At 37.8% G+C, this 17134-nt stretch overlaps 1 protein-coding gene across 1 annotated transcript; it reads left to right on the top strand.

Moving 5' to 3' along the window:
- The first annotated feature begins 2014 nt into the window (after nt 1–2014).
- On the top strand, nt 2015–6654 carry plek (pleckstrin). The gene is made up of 9 exons (XM_017464884.3): nt 2015–2172; nt 2883–3038; nt 3130–3311; nt 4377–4468; nt 5009–5193; nt 5540–5644; nt 5839–5922; nt 6037–6109; nt 6318–6654. The coding sequence occupies exons 1-9, from the start codon at nt 2131–2133 to the stop codon at nt 6455–6457; spliced, it is 1059 nt and encodes a 352-aa protein (XP_017320373.1). The 5' UTR covers nt 2015–2130; the 3' UTR covers nt 6458–6654.
- Nucleotides 6655–17134: the final 10480 nt, after the last annotated feature.

The raw sequence follows: 17134 nt of genomic DNA, 5'->3' as shown, positions 1-17134 counted from the left end.
GCCTTGTTTGTAAGCTTTGTAGTTTTGGATATTGTACTACCAATGTTGGTGATTATTGATTGAGAATTAATCAAGTGCACTCTGGGCACACTACAACTGAAACTGTAAACTGTGACAGCCCCTGCAAGGACTTTATACCACATAATTCGACAGTCGGCAATGAAGTCTGGTAAGTACATTTAATAGGTGAAGAATTTAGAAAGTTTTGCAAGCTTCAAGTTTTGAATCAAACACATAAAATGCTAAATACACTGTCCTCCCTTTAATCGCATCAGGTCATGTATCTCATAGGAGCACGACTGGCATTGGGTTCTATCTGAATTCTACCTAATAATTTGGTCAATTCTGTATACATACAGAAAGGTACGTAAATATTTGGAAATTGCCAAAGTTAATGTTATTTTGGCTGTTTACTACAGTATACTACAGAGTTGAAATTAACGAATGAATATGAGCTCAAAGTGCAGACTTTCCACGTTAACTTGAGGGTGTTTACATCCAAATCGAGTGAACGATCCCCCTTTTAGGTGACCAAAATTAATTGGACAATCTAATATAATTAAAATGTCATTTTAGTACTTCGGTTCAAATCAGTTGCACTCGGTGACTGCCTGAAGACTGAAACTCATACACATCACCAGATGCTGGATTTTTTCCCTGGTGATGCTCTGCCACGCCTTTACCACAGCTGTCTTTATTTCCTGCTTGCACTTGGGGCGTTTTGCCTTCAGCTAGTGATATGCATGCTCAGTTGGAGACAGGTCAGAACATTTCACTTCTTGTATTTCAAAAGTCTTGGGTTGTTTTGCAGGGTGAATTGCCGTCCAATGAGTTTTGAAGCATTTGGCTGAATAATATAACTCTAAACACTTATGAATTCATCTTGTTGCTTTTGTATGCAATCACATCATCAACAAATACAAGTTCCAGTTCCAGTGGCAGAACCAGTACATGAGCAGTTCCTTCCCTTGTCCATACTCTTCTGTTTGCATCATTCTTTGTTGGTTTTTGTCTCATCTTTCCACTGAATGTTGTTCCAGAAACGTACAGGCTTTTTTTTAATGTTTGTTTGGCAAAACCTCCTAATACCTTCAACTCTTTTTTACCAGAGAACAAAAAATGTTATTTCCACTAGCAGATAAACACAGTGTCATGATACTCTACACACAGAGACCCAGCAGTGTCTTGACTATTTCTTATAACAGACTTGTGGCAAAAAAACTATTCATTTGTTTATACTGATTGAATGATAAGTTGATTTCCATTCAGAAATGAAATGGAACGCCAGTGTACCGTGAGAAGTGTCACCGATTTGTAATGTTGCCATCACATTGTAGTAATTTTGTAACATACCTATTAGTAAAGCAGGATACCAATAAGAGTAGTCAAAAACTGCCACAAATGACAATGACCAAATGATGGCATATTCCATTGTTATATTGTCAGTGCCATTTTGAGAAATGAAGCATGACTCATCACTAGGTATCACGCTTTGAAGCCCACTCAGAAGGTCCATTGACTTTAGTAGCCTACATGTTTTCATTTTTTATCAGAAATCTCATTTGATGAATAATTTGTGGAAAACATTTACAGAATGTACCCCCACAATGACTGTTTGTAGGTCCAGCTGGCCATATCATTTAATCTAAATTGCTCATCTGGAGAGTCGATTAACAAATTGTAAACATGTATAATTATTTAATTAATTGTAATGAATTCTCCATGTAAAAAAAACAAACAAAAAAAAAAACAACTCCCTCTAACACCACAATAAATTTAAAAAAAATAAATAAATAAAAATAAAGATCACGAGAGAGATGTTTTTGAATAAAAATAAACCACAATTATTTTTTTATTACTTAGCTCTGTTTCCTTATCATGTAAAGCTCATCTTAAATTAAGGCACATAACTAATCCAAACAACTCATTGTCAGTAGTCTTGGAGGCTGAAAATAGACTGAAATCAAGTTGACCAAGGCCACATGTGACTCATGTTCATGCATCTACTTCCCTTTTCTCAAGTGTACACTTATCATTTAGGCACCAGAAGCAAAAGCTGCTGCTTGGTGCTGTGGTTGTCACACTTATCACCCCTCTTTTTGAATAAGCAGTTAAGCCCAGCCAGCAGCTATGGAGCCCAACATCATCCGAGAGGGATATCTGGTAAAAAAGGTAAGAGCTGTTCATTAGAAATGAAAATTATAATATAGTGTGTGTGTGTGTGTGTGTGTGTGTGTGTGTGTGTGTGTGTGTGTGTGTGTGTAATGGAACATCACTGTAACTGTCAAATTCAAGTCATCTATTTTAAATGGCTAGACAGTGATCATTGTGATGTTCTTGACTCAACATATGTATCAGTTGAGTCTATTTAATTTTTCTTTGTTTATTTGGCCAAAAATATTGTTAAAAGTCAGGACAGTTAAACAGGCAGCACGAATGCTTGGTTTCAACACTTATTTCCCCACCGCCAGTAGAGCTCATGTTTGACAAAGTGCTAACTTCCCCAGAAAACCACAGCTAAGATAACTATACTTCTCTGAGCATATCTGTTTGTCAGATAAGTTACACTGTTGTGAGACAAAACCTTTTTTTCATGAAATCTTATAAAATAATGATTTGTAATTTTAGAGAGAGAGAGAGAGAGAGAGAGAGAGAGAGAGATGCAATTACAGAATTTTGTACACTATGGTGACCTCAGAGAGCAAAATGAAGAAAAAAAAAGGCTATAAAAAATACCAACATAGGTGTGGCAGTAGAAATGAAAACGAAAGGAATTATACACAGAGACAAAGGAATCAACATTACATTTTACCTCTAACACCTTTTTTTGACACAATGTTTCCATAATGCTGTAATGCTGTAATGCTTATTATTATCTCCAGGGCACTGTACTGAATTCGTGGAAAGTGGTGTGGGTGGTGTTAGCGGATGATGGAATAGAGTTTTACAAGAAGAAGACAGACAGCAGTCCAAAGGGCATGATTCCATTAAAAGAAGCGGTGATGACCAACCCGTGCCAGGACTTCAGCAAAAGAACGGTGATGCCCAATGCATACGTGTAACTCTGAAATCAGTACAGGCTTATGACCAGAAACAATTTTCCACATTTGTGTTCTTGCTCTCTAACAGTTAGTGTTCAAGGTGACCACAGCAAAGAAGCAGGACCATTTTTTCCAAGCAACCCACCTGGAGGAGAGAGAGGTGTGGGTTAAAGACATCAAGAGAGCCATTACTTGTTTGCAGGGCGGAAAGAAGTTTGCCAGGAAATCTACCAGGAGGTCAATTCGATTGCCTGAAACAGTTAACCTGAGGTATGAACTTATAACTAACTGCCTGTCTGCAACTGCTTTAGAGACAGTATTCATTTACATTTATTCATGTTTATCCAGAGCAAGTGAAACATAAAGCTTATAAAGACTACAAATTTCCATTGGCTCTCTGAAAACAAGATAACAGTGAGATATTTATAGGCAAAAATGATGAGAGAGACACTAGTAAAGACGAACACACTCACACAACAGCACCATGACTGAGCACAGTAAAAGTATGCCTAAGTATAATACCGTATGTTACAGCCAAGTTACACAATTACTGTGGTTACTGACTCTGAGGTGTTTCACACATTCTCTTAATGCTTTTGTGGGTTTCCTTCAGGTATTCTGGTTTGTTGAACAAGAGTCTCATGTTGGGTTTTATACCAGGTTGTAGTATCACCCATCACTTCCTCTTTTGAATCACTTCCTCCATTGCAGTGCAACACATACATTTGGAAGAGCCAATCTGCCCTGATATGTTTTTAGGAGGTGGAATCCAACTAGGAGGAAACTGACACCAACATTATTACAACATGTGAAACAACTCTGTGTCAGTATTCACAGCAGTTGTGCAACCTGACTGATACTACAGTTATATATATATATATATTTATAACTGTAGTATCAGTCAGGTTGCACAACTGCTGTGAATACTGACACAGAGTTGTTTCACATGTTGTAATAATGTTGGTGTCAGTTTCCTCCTAGTTGGATATATCTATCTATCTATCTATCTATCTATCTATCTATCTATATATATATATATATATATATATGTGTGTTTGTGTGTGTGTGTGTGTGTGTGTGTGTGTGTGTGTGTGTGTGTGTGTGTTTAGATGGAACGAACTAGTTAGTAAACCATTTTAAAAGTATATAACTTACAGTGCAAATAGAATTCAGAAAATGAAACCAAAAAATTATACAAACTTGCAGGAGGTGAAGTCAATAAGTATGCAATTTTCTCTGGTATATTCTAAAATACACACCAATCTATGTATGTAGTACCCCAATTTGCTCTCATCATTTAATCTGCTCATGGACCTGTTATGTCTTGTCTTTTAGCGAGCTATACATTTTGATGAAAGACCAAGACACAGGAATTAAAGAAATGAAAGTGGAAAAAGACAAGAAGCTTTTCAACCACTGCTTCACTGGTACGTTACTTCAATCAGAATGTTCAAACGGGCTATTGGGTAGAATCTGCTATTATGAATTTGTCATATTATGCTATTATCTTATTAGGGATATGATCGGTGGGCTGGCATTTGTTTAAAAAAACAAATAAACAACATAGCTCAACATACAGTAACCTAACACTTATGTTCTCTTCAAGTCAAGAATGCCCCGACTTAAGTCCATTTTAAAATCATATTAATATTGTAAATATTATTTTTACCTGAGAGAATCACACAACCTCAATCTTTTATGTCTAGGCAAAAGTATCTAATATTCCTCATAGGTTTTCTGGGGGAGTAGATGGGTTAAATTGTTCATTGAACAATTTATAATAAAGGCTAAGTTTATTTCAAAATAGGTTTAGTAATCTCAGGCTTATTCTATTGTTGGATAATTCCACTTATGTCAAGTTTTTAGTTCTAGAAAGCCGTAAAAGTATTAGAGAATGTGTTATAGTGCTATGCTTATGTGCTGCCTTTCTGCATGTTTCTGTATTGTGAATTGTGATCTCATGGCAGGTGACACAGTGATTGACTGGCTGATCTCTGAGGGGAAGGTAAGGAACCGGACTGAGGGTGTGATGCTGTCCACAGGGCTGCTGAACGAGGGCTATCTGCAGCCGGCTGGAGAGCTGTCCAAATCAGCTGTGGAAAGCAACACGGAGTCTGCATTCCTGGACCAGACGGACGCTCTGTATTACTTTGTGAGTGAGCACGCACACCTTTAACCATTCCTTTCCGTCTAAATTCATTTATTGTGAATCTTCAGTAGCTGCTTTATCCTGGTCGGGATTGCTGCGAAGCCCAGGAACACTGGGCATGAGGTGGGAACACAAACTGGATGGGATTCCAGTCTATTGGTCAAAATGACCCACACGTAACATTTTGTTTACATTGCTTAAAATTGGGAGAAGATAAAATATACTCTATGTGTGGTATTTTAAATAATTTGTATAGCGGAATTACGGCTGTTTGCATAGGAGTCATATTTAAGGAGCTGAAAAAATGTGGTTTTGAGTATGTGAGGCTGTTTATTTTTTCTCCCTGTAGGCAGAAAGTGGCTTCTTCTGTGAAGGCTACTCGAGTGATGAGGATGTGCTTGTAAAAGAAGAGTTCAGAGGAGCCATAGTAAAGCAGGGCTGTCTGATGAAACAGGTAAATGTTTGAATGAATGTATTTTTTTTCCCCAGATATCAAAGAGATAAACTTGAAATGCAGTAACAGTGGGAATGAGAGAAGTTGTAAGATTGACAGTTGTGTTCATATGTAACATTTATACCAACATGCCGTTGGAAAATCAAAACACTTACAAAATGTGGACGTTTTTTTTTGCTTTGTTTTTACAATAGGGCCACAGGCGAAAAAACTGGAAGGTGAGAAAATTTATCCTGAGAGATGATCCTGCATTTATCCACTACTATGACCCCACCAAGGTGAGCAAGGCTGTGCTATTGAATCAGACTTTTTCTTCATTCTTAATTCCTTGTAACATTGGAAACATATATCTATATATATATATATCTATATCTATATATCTATTTCATAAGGGTGAGGAGGAACCTCTTGGTTCGATTCACTTGCGTGGATCTGTTGTGACTGCGGTGGATTACGTGCCAGATGGTGAGATCTGAGTAATCATTAATCACTAACTCTTCATCAGTAACAACGATAAGATTCAATGTTATTACCTAAACCCAGCAAGTGTAATTGTCGCTTTTGAAAGCTTTTTGTATTGTGTAATCCTAATACATCACAGCCATATGACAAGACAGTGCAAACTTCACATGTGCAAAAGAAGCATTAATTCACTGTTCTCACACTGATGCAGCTAAGAGGCATGACATTGAGGGCAACTTGTTTGAGATCATCACGTCAGATGAGGTACACTACTACCTGCAGGCAGCTACAGACGAAGAACGCAATGACTGGATCAGAGCTATTCAAGTAGTGTCAAAGACTGGAAAATAACTGTGAAAGGCCATTTCAGTCCAGAAGGATCCTGACAAATAAATACAAGGACACTTGTTATATTTTGACTGTTAACACACATTGATATTTTATGTCATACACATAACAAAAATGGCTATGTAACACTTTTTACGCTGCAAGTTTGTCAAGTTCCTCTTGAAACCTAAAAATAGATTAAGAGAGTGACGGGATGTGGATTATGAGTATTTTGGTCTTTTATTACTATTTATGTCAATGATAATCCAGGAAAAAAAAAGCCAACAAGTGGAAACTACTGAAATCTTCACAGTCCACCCACTTCTTGTTTCGCATTGCTTCCTGTCTGTCAGTATTCTAGCCACTCTGTGGTTAGCCTCATGCACATCTCTTTACACTTATCACTTAACAGACACATAAACATACTCCATTTATGGCATTTTAAGAGAGGGGTGCGCATTCAGTACAACTTATGCCTCAGGTCAGGAACTTCAGTTAATGTTCATGTCAAATATAAGAATGTTGGTGCCAGACAGGCTGAACTGACTATTTTAGGAAACTGCTGATCTCCTGGTATTCTCTCAAAGAACAGCCTCTAGAACAAAAAACACCCAGTAAGTGGCGGTTCTGCTGGCAGAAACACCTCAATATATTGTACATATACACCTAAAGAACCTTAATATTTGAATAATTTTGAATGGTTTAAATAGAAACAGGGGTATTTGTACAGAAACAGCGGATCTGTGTTTGGGGGGGGGGGGGGGGGGGGGTGTGTGTGTGTGTGTGTGTGTGTGTCTGTGTAGTTTATTTATCTCCGGCTGCAAAATCTTTGAGAACCCCTGTATTATAACCGACATTGGTAGCTTGGTCTGTGTGCAATGGGAACTGACAGTGAAGTGGTTCATTTCTTTTGATTGTTAACTAACTGTAAAAACACTTCCATATTTTAACTGTACAATTCTGAAAGTTAACCTATGTTCCTCATATTGTATCTCTGCTTTAAACAATTTGTGCACTTTTCCTTTCTAGTTCAGTGTTGACCAAAAAAACCCCCAAACAAACAAACAAAAAAAACACGGAAGAACTGCGAACATTGTCAAACAGCCACCCACCTTGTTATACTTTTTGCCAGCTGGACGATGATCTTGTTATGATATTAACCTCAAGATGAAAATGAAAATGACATGTGAGCATATGTTCCATCATGGGCCTCATGTGGGTCTCAGAAACTTACCAAGAGACACAGTTGCTTGTATGTACAAAAAAGGAAGCCATCACAGCATCACACAGGTTGTAATAATTTTGTCAGTGCTCACATTTAAGTATCCTCCATAAAACTTGATTAGAATATACATCTAGGGGTGTAGAATATAAGGCTGGGGTTGTAAACACTGGTTGAGATTATGAACTGAAGATTAGGAAAAAGCACATGACTGTGGCTGAAGTCTGTAAATTGCAAAAGATATAAACTGTAGTAAACCTGTTTACCCATTTTTCATTAGCAATTCATTATTCATCCACTAGAGGGGGTACAGTGATCTCACTAGTAGTCCCACTGAATAAGCCGTAATTCCAGACCAGCAGCCAGTAGAATCATTCGTTAATCACCAGTAACTGCTTTAACCTGGTCAGGGTCGTGGTGGATCCAGAGCCTATTGCTGGAAAACATTGGTTATGAGGTGGAGACACACTTTGAATGGGTCTCTAGTGCATCACGGGGGCCTGTGCGCACACGTACATTCACACCTAGGGGCAATTTATCATAGATCCTCGTTTACACCTGGCATTAAAATGAGTCCTGGGGGATCGGATTGTACATCAGTTTTATACTCATTATGAAATTCAGTAAGCTGTTATACCTTGTGGATGGGGTCGTTATCATCCTGGAAGAGACTGCTCCCATCAGGTAAGAAATGTTTATCATAGAATAAAGGTGATCAGTCAGATAAACCATTTAAGAGGAGAAGTGGACCCAAACCCAAAAAGCATAACAGAGCCATGTTTCCTTGAATTTTTCGCCCATCTTCAGGTTTACTTTAACACAACAAAAATGCAATAATGCATTACAGTTTCATGCAAAATTTGTGCAATGGTCCAGCACCAACTTTCATTTACATGTATGAGTACTTTGTGTCTAAATAGATTGTTTCTACAATGAATTTTATGCAACTGATCTTTTTTTTTTTTGTTTTTTTGTAAATGCCAAGCACATTAATACAATTTTAATAAAGTGCACTTTGGTTTGCAAGTACTGTAACATTTTTTTTTTTAAATCGCCATTAGCAAAATGATTACAACAATGTAGCACAAGCATACATACAAGGCACAAGTGTACAATAACATCATAAATGGGTGGCCATTTTACCTTACAGGATATGGCTATTTAGTGCCTTCCAGTCTAAATTAGCCTGGAAAATCCCCCATTAAATTTGGATATTTTTAAGTAGCCTAATGTTTGCTTGTGGGCTACCATTGTAATTGCAATACCTACAGTAGTTCACCCACGCAGTTGCTAGATGCATACATTTTGGACAGCTCTAAAAGGCACTTTAATTGTAAAAAAAAAAAAAAAAATACTGAAGTATTATTATCGAATTTTATACCACAGCACTGTTGAATTCTCAAGTATGAGTGTTCAGATGGTGTTGATTCATTTTCTATAATAGCAGCTGGATGTAAATTTTTATAGTTTCCATAGAAAAGCTCCTTATTAGGGACTTGTTTGATGGATGCTCCATACATTATAAGGCTTATAACAAACAGATTAATAAACAGGAAAAATGTTATTATTTAGAAAAAAAGAACATATAATCACTGATATGGTGAAGTTTTCTATAAAGAGCTATTTATATATTGTTTATGAAATGTGTCTAGGGTGTCAGAGCTTTGTAACAATCAGTATGTTTTCCGCCACAGGAAATGCTTTTGCTTCAAGAGAGTTAAAGATATATATATATATATATATATATATATATATAACAGTGAGGGGATAACTGCTTATATCTGTTATAATGTAAGTCATAACAGGAACTAAACTATCTCACCAATGTTAAATCTAATTACAAATGGTTAAAAAGTGCAATGTGTCCTTCTGGTAGTATATGGAATATAAGAGGAATAAAACACTTTGGGATGTACTGTTATAGAAAATAATCCACTTCAGGGCGGTAATGGACCAATGTATCGTGGATCACACAACCTTGGCATGGATTATTTTCCTATAGCAGCCCACCCTATCATGTTTTAAGAACTAAATATATTTAGCATTCATACACAGACTATAGCAAACTGTAAGGAACTAATATTTAAAAGCCAATATTTAAAAGGCTTTGCTTTATTAATAACACCCCTAATCTACATTTAAAACACAATCTGCATTTCAAACAAGTATTTGGATAGTAGGAAATAGAGTAAGAAAAAAAATCTGTGGTAAAACACTCTTCTATTTTTAATAATAATAAAAAAATCTTTATTAAGTTCCTCTCTGCAGTTTCCCTGCTATTTACATCTAATGGATAATCATCTTTTTCCAGTGCTACATTTCAAATTCTTGATGTGACACATTATAATAGGCTTGATGTAAACGGCATCAGGGCACAGCAGCTCCTAAGCTTTTAAATGTGTTATTGAGTTTGACAGCTTAATTATTAGGATTGAATATGGTGTCTGTCTATGTTTTATATGGTGATAAAGCATGCACATTCTGGAATTTTCCCTTTGGTAATTTATTGTTTGTGGTTTGCCTTTCTTAGCTGTCATATATGAAAGTAATATATGCTCAATGTCAACTTTTTTAGGAACGCCTGTACACCTGCACATTCATTCATTTATCAAATCAGCCAATCATGCGGCAGTCATGCAGATACAGGTCAAGAGCTTCAGTTGATGTTCAGATCAAACTGTTGGCAGTTGTTGCTAGATGGGCTGGTTTGAGTATTTCAGAAACTACTGATGTTTCCATGCATAGCATCTCTAGCCTAGAGTTTCACAGATTGGTGCAAAAAAAATAAACAACCCAAAAACATCCAGTGAGCAAAAAAGCCTTGAGAGAGGTCAGAAGAGAATTGCCAGACTGGTTTGAGCTGTCAGGAAGGCTACTCTTTACAACCGGTGTGAGTAGAAAAACAATCTCAACACAGTGATCCTTGAGGCAGATGGGCTACAACAGTAGAAGACCACTTGGGTTGTTCTTTGCCTATCAGCCAAGAGCAGGATTCTGACACTATATATTTTTTTTTAAATTCCACTTTTTAAATTAAACATTGTTGTAATAATTTTATTTCTACAGCTGCAATGCATTCAGAGATTCACCCAGCTCAGCTACAGGCGTTAAAGAGGTAAAAGCCAGACTTGATGTAAGCTTAATTTCTTTTGCTCTCTTTCACCTTGAGATGGAAGAATCAAATTCTTAAAAGAAAAAAATTGAATAAAATTTTAGTGACTGGAGACAAATACATGTTTGATAATCTAAGGTCTATACACGTATCAGATAAATCTGCAGATTTGCAGATAAATTTGGACACACATGATTAAGAGGAAGCACATGCTAGCATGGCACATGACTGGGTAATGTGACTAGCCTGACAGCTTCATTATGACATTTTTTCTTAGTAATGGGTCAAATTGGGTATATAAAGTCTCACAATCATTTACATTTAGCAGACACCCTTATCTAGAGCAACGTAGAGAAATGTTTTTTGGTTTTTATCCATCAGAAACACATTCTTGTGCTAGTACAAATAGGCCAGGGATTAAGAATACCATTAAGCCATTAAGATTAAACCTGAGAGACTTTAGTGTGGGAGTAAGTTTTTTCAAGTACTTAGTGAAGAGGTGAGTCTTCAGTCTTTGATTAAAAACAAAGCCAGAGGAGGTTCATTCCACCACCTTGGGGCCAGTACAGAGAAGAAATGAGTCTTGATGCATGTCTTTTAGTGTCTTTAGGGATGGTGGGTGATATTGAGTGGTGCTTGTGGCTTGCAGGGGAACGTGGTACAGGCATGTGACATCTGTTTTTGTCTTTAAAGCCAAGCTTCAGTGTTTTATTCTGAAAACACGGCAGGTGAGTGGCCTTTGTGGAGAGAAATGGCCAAATCCTTCTGACCTACATGACTGAGAAAGGTTAGCATGGGCAGAGAATGCATCACCAAGGAGATAGGTAGATAGATAGATAGATAGATAAAAAAAATAAAACAGTTCAGTTCATTATTTCAGTCAATGCTTTTATTTAAAATTTATTTTCACCAGAACTGCCTCAAAGCAAAGTAGATGACAGAATCTGAAAATATAATGATCTCTGGAGATGATACCACCTACAGGAGTCCCATCATACTCACCATAGGAGCTGACAAGGCTGTGACATGAGAGAGAGAGTCAGGGGTTCAAAGCTTGCCAGGTCATGGGGTCTCATTTGGTCCAATGGCTTCCTCCAACTGGGCTGTGGTGATGATGGAGATTTGCTGAGAGCCCATTAGTATAGCCTTGCCTTGCCTCCAGATATTGGATAAATCCTAGCCATATTTAATTTAACATATAAGGGTCCGTTATGGCAATGACAGTGGTGGCTCGTCTATAAGGCAAGCGCGACAGAGCCGCAACATTACATCATACATTTTCAATTCCATTGAAATACTAATGACTCTTCTGAGTGACAAGTAATTTAAAAAATATTGCTATTTGACAGATATAAGCTGATGTTCCACTGATTTGCTTGCCTTTTTTTGCACTTAGCTTCCCCAGAGTTATTCTTGCACCTATTGATCAAAAATAAAAACTGCAACAAGCCCTAATAGAGGTCCACTGAGGCAGGATTCATACTGGGAGAAGGAAAGGGGGATAAGGGAGAGGACAATCAGAATAGCAGAATTGTTTGTGAACCTTCACATGCAAAGACTGTGGAAAAAAAAGAAGAGCTCCCTTACAAGTTTTTGGGCTAGTTTCAGGTCTTTAGTGTAGATTTTTAGATGTAGTTTGGCTGGACATTTTACTGAAACCTGGCAAGCCTGGTTAATGATATTACCTTTAATGTCATTGGTGATAAGAAACACTCCTGCTGTTTTGAACACAGGTATCACTCAAAAGAAGATGCTAGACTGTATGCTGGATGACTGTATGTTTTCGACTCTCAACTGCCTATTACAGGGTTACAGTAAAAATTCACTAGATAGTAGCCTATGGCATAAGTTAAACATGACAGTGTCTTGACTTAATTTTGCTTGTCTTTGTCCTGCTCTATGAAAATCTATAGTCAGGAACCACTGCTGATTGTGGACCAAAAACGGCCAAGCATCCTGCATTGGACTCTATACCAAAAGTGTCCCAAATCTAAACAACAACCCATATCTAAAGCTTGTCCAGCATTCAATTGTAGGATGAATGTAGCCCAAAGGTGGTAATAATTATGGTGCATATAATCTCATCAAAACTAACCCTAACCCTAGCTCATCAAAGATTTAGATGTATTCTAGCAATTAGATTCAGATCTGCTCTTTGCCAAATCCTTGTGAGCCAGGTGAAAGTGGTAAGTTTGGTTTGGCACTGGGCTGTGACTCATTTGCTATCTTGGTGCATGGAGTTCAGAACAAAAACTCTTGCTCATCTGTGTATTGTGTAATGTTCATTTATTTAATCTTTTATCTATTTGATCTTTTTATTTATTTTATTTTATTTATTTGAATCATTTATTTGATTTATTTTGATAGAGAGATAGAGGGAGCACAAATTAAAGTAAACAAATTAAAAGTTTACACATGTTAAATGTTAAACTCAAGAACATAAACACTTGTAATTAGCTGATTAGAGAACTTCACAGCAGGTAAAGCAAGTCCTTAGATAATTAATAGTAAATGAGACAGGTGCAGTTCATGATCTTAGACTGCAGGAGTTACAGAGCGAGGCTCGAGTGCTGCCTCTTAATCCTCAGTATCTTTTGCATCCTCAGGAAGGCACAAGAGCTATCATTTGCTTAAGCAAAGTGTTTTCTCTTTTATTTGTAGGACAGCTAGCCATCCAGGTAGGAGTACAGATAGACAAGCAGATAGTCAAAACACTACTTAGTCTAACCTCCAAGGACAGCTTGTTCCTAATGCATCCTATTAGCTAAAGCGCATGCCAGAGAGCCTGGGTGTGATATAGCAGAAGTCAAAAACCATGTTTTATACTCTCATTATAGTCTTTGCACTGTGGAACAGTGAAATCCTTCATGACTGGTGCCACATGGAGGAGCACATTTCATTTTATGGGCTGCAAGTCAGCATCCAGTCCAATTTGGGCTGTAGCCATTTTAATAGTGGCTGTCATGGCCGGTTTGGAGCCTGCCAGCAGTGCAAGGTGGTAAAGGGCAATGTTGTACCGACTCATTTCTGAGCACTGCTGAAGCTGGAGTTAAATATGGCTGCTCAACTGTCAGTTCACTGTCAGACTCAAGATGTGGCCATAGACAGAATTGGCTCTCAGGCTTTAAGGAGGACTCTACTGAAGCAGATGAGCATAATGATTAGAAAAATACAAAAAAAATAAATAAAAAAATTAGCCACAGATCCACTAATCTTCACATGGTGTGGGATGTGGAAGCTGGGGAATGAACCACTGAGGAAGGGAAAAAATGGCTTGGTGGGGAATAAGAGGGGTTAGTGAAGGAAACTCAGCCCCAGCCCTAATGTGTTGGTGGAAATCCAGCTAATGTAATAGACATGAGCAGCTGCCAACGCATTCAAATATGAATATATTTTCAAATCTGGATGTCTGGATTATAGCCATCATTGATTTATTGACAATTACCCAATTAATAAAAATAGTGAATATATGTGCTTTGATTTTGTTCCACAAGATTCATAGATAACAAACTGTGTATAAATGTGATTTTTTTTTTTTTTTGCATTGAAAGTAATAAAACTGGTTTTAATCATATTAATTAGAACATGTAACCTTTGCTGAAAAGCTGAATTAACTAATTCAAAACAGATGAGCAGATGCTCTAGTAAACTGCTAAAGAAAAAGCAGTGTATATTCACAAAATATTTTGGGTTAGTTGAGCCAAAGCACAAATCTAGATCAATTTGAAATGTTGGGAAAGGGTGGCTTAAAGCCATGCGACTCTGAGAACAGCCAATCTCATTTGATCTCATTGGAATTAAACAATACATGAAAGAAAGCCATCAAAACAGTATGAGATGGAGTGTGCAAACATTCTTTCCAGTTCATTTTATTCCTTTTCCCAAACAAAGTCCCCAAAGACAACACAAGGGGAAGTGAAATCAAACAATTAATTAAAAAAAAATGATTACTTTTTTTTTTTAAATATGCAAAGTGAATGTTTTTACTCTTGGACTTTTGAGCTCTGAATGTATGCAAAGCACTGAAAAAGGGTTGACATGTTTAAATATGTTAAGAAAGACAAGATGACTAAACTTTCATGGGCACACAATTACTTTCACTGATCTCTCATTCTATGCATGTGTATATTTGTGTTTATATAATTTGATATTCTCTGTTTATGATGGTCTATATTTCCTCAAAATTAAGGATAAAACACAATTGTGGGAACATCCTCTGGTTCCCATAAAGCAGGTTTCATTCAGAAAGGTTGGAAACACCACTTATAACAAAAACAAACTATCAACCAAGCAAAAAATCCTGAAGGTTTTAGTGTGCTTCTGTAAACTGGCTAAGTAAAGAGTAAAGTAAAGAGTAAAGATGCCACTTTACCTTTTTAAGATGAAGAAAATGTATAATCCTGTTGGATCTTGCCAGGAACAAGTGACATGGACCAAATTTCATTGCATTACATTGTTTTGACAATTCATGAGTGGTGGAAAAATGATCCAAATACCATTAATTCAGAAAGAAATGGAAGCCACCAATTAAAAGTATTTGTTTTTGAATAAAATTGAAGAACAGAAACAAGGCAGACATGAAAAAGGTTATATGCTCACATGAGACCAAAATGGCACAAAGCACTACAGTTAACAGAAACCCAACACTGGACACCATGTCTACAGTGAAACACGGTGCTGGTAGCATCATGCTGTTGTTGATGTTTTTTTGTCAGCATGGACTGAGAAACTGGTCACAGCTAAGGGGAAGATAGACAGAGCCAAATATGGGCCAATCCTAAAAGAAAATCTGTTCCAGTCTGCAGGATATTTGAGACTGTGGCACAGGTCGACCTTCAAACAGGACACTAGGCATACTGCTAGAGCTATACTGGGCTGGTTCAAACCAAGAATCAATCCAGTTAAGAATCGATAGCAGGACCATTCACCTGTTGTTTCCACTCAATTTGACAGAGCCTGAACCATTTTGCCAAAAAGAATGTGCAAAAAAAATATATTAGGACAGAGACGTGTAAAGCTGTCAGAAACATATCACAGACATGCAGTTGTAAATGCAGCCCTACTTCACCAGTATTAGTGAGTACTTATGCAACCAACACGTGTCTGCTTTTTGTTTACTTAATATTTGGGTCACAATAAAAAGATTTTGCACTTTCAGATGTTAGACATACAGTGAGGGGAAAAAAGTATTTGATCCCCTGCTGATTTTGTACGTTTGCCCACTGACAAAGAAATGATCAGTCTATAATTTTAATGGTAGGTTTATTTGAACAGTGAGAGACAGAATAACAACAAAAAATCCAGAAAAACGCATGTCAAAAATGTTATAAATTGATTTGCATTTTAATGAGGGAAATAAGTATTTGACCCCCTCTCAATCAGAAAGATTTCTGGCTCCCAGGCGTCTTTTATACAGGTAACGAGCTGAGATTAGGAGCACACTCTTAAAGGGAGTGCTCCTAATCTCAGCTTGTTACCTGTATAAAAGACACCTGTCCACAGAAGCAATCAATCAATCAGATTCCAAAATCTCCACCATGGCCAAGACCAAACAGCTCTCCAAGGATGTCAGGGACAAGATTGTAGACCTACACAAGTCTGGAATGTGCTACAAGACCATTGCCAAGCAGCTTGGTGAGAAGGTGGCAACAGTTGGTGCGATTATTCGCAAATGGAAGAAACACAAAAGAACTGTCGATCTCCCTCGGCCTGGGGCTCCATGCAAGATCTCACCTCGTGGAGTTGCAATGATCATGAGAACAGTGAGGAATCAGCTCAGAACTACACAGGAGGATCTTGTCAATGATCTCAAGGCAGCTGGGACCATAGTCACCAAGAAAACAATTGGTAACATACTACGCCGTGAAGGACTGAAATCCTGCAGCACCCGCAAGGTCCCCCTGCTCAAGAAAGCAGATATACATGCCCGTCTGAAGTTTGCCAATGAACATCTGAATGATTCAGAGGACAACTGGGTGAAAGTGTTGTGGTCAGATGAGACCAAAATGGAGCTCTTTGGCATCAACTCAACTCGCCGTGTTTGGAAGAGGAGGAATGCTGCCTATGACCCCAAGAACACCATCCCCACCGTCAAACATGGAGGTGGAAACATTATGCTTTAGGGGTGTTTTTCTGCTAAGAGACAGGACAACTTCACCGCATCAGAGGGACGATGGACGGGGCCATGTACCGTCAAATCTTGGGTGAGAACCTCCTTCCCTCAGCCAGGGCATTGGAATGGGGTTGTGGCTGGGTATTCCAGCATGACAATGACCCAAAACACAAGGCCAAGGCAACAAAGGAGTGGCTCAAGAAGAAGCACATTAAGGTCCTGGAGTGGCCTAGCCAGTCTCCAGACCTTAATCCC

Source organism: Ictalurus punctatus, chromosome 3, assembly GCF_001660625.3.
Source record: "Ictalurus punctatus breed USDA103 chromosome 3, Coco_2.0, whole genome shotgun sequence".
NCBI lineage: Eukaryota > Metazoa > Chordata > Actinopteri > Siluriformes > Ictaluridae > Ictalurus > Ictalurus punctatus.
This window is presented reverse-complemented; position numbering and strand designations above follow the sequence as displayed.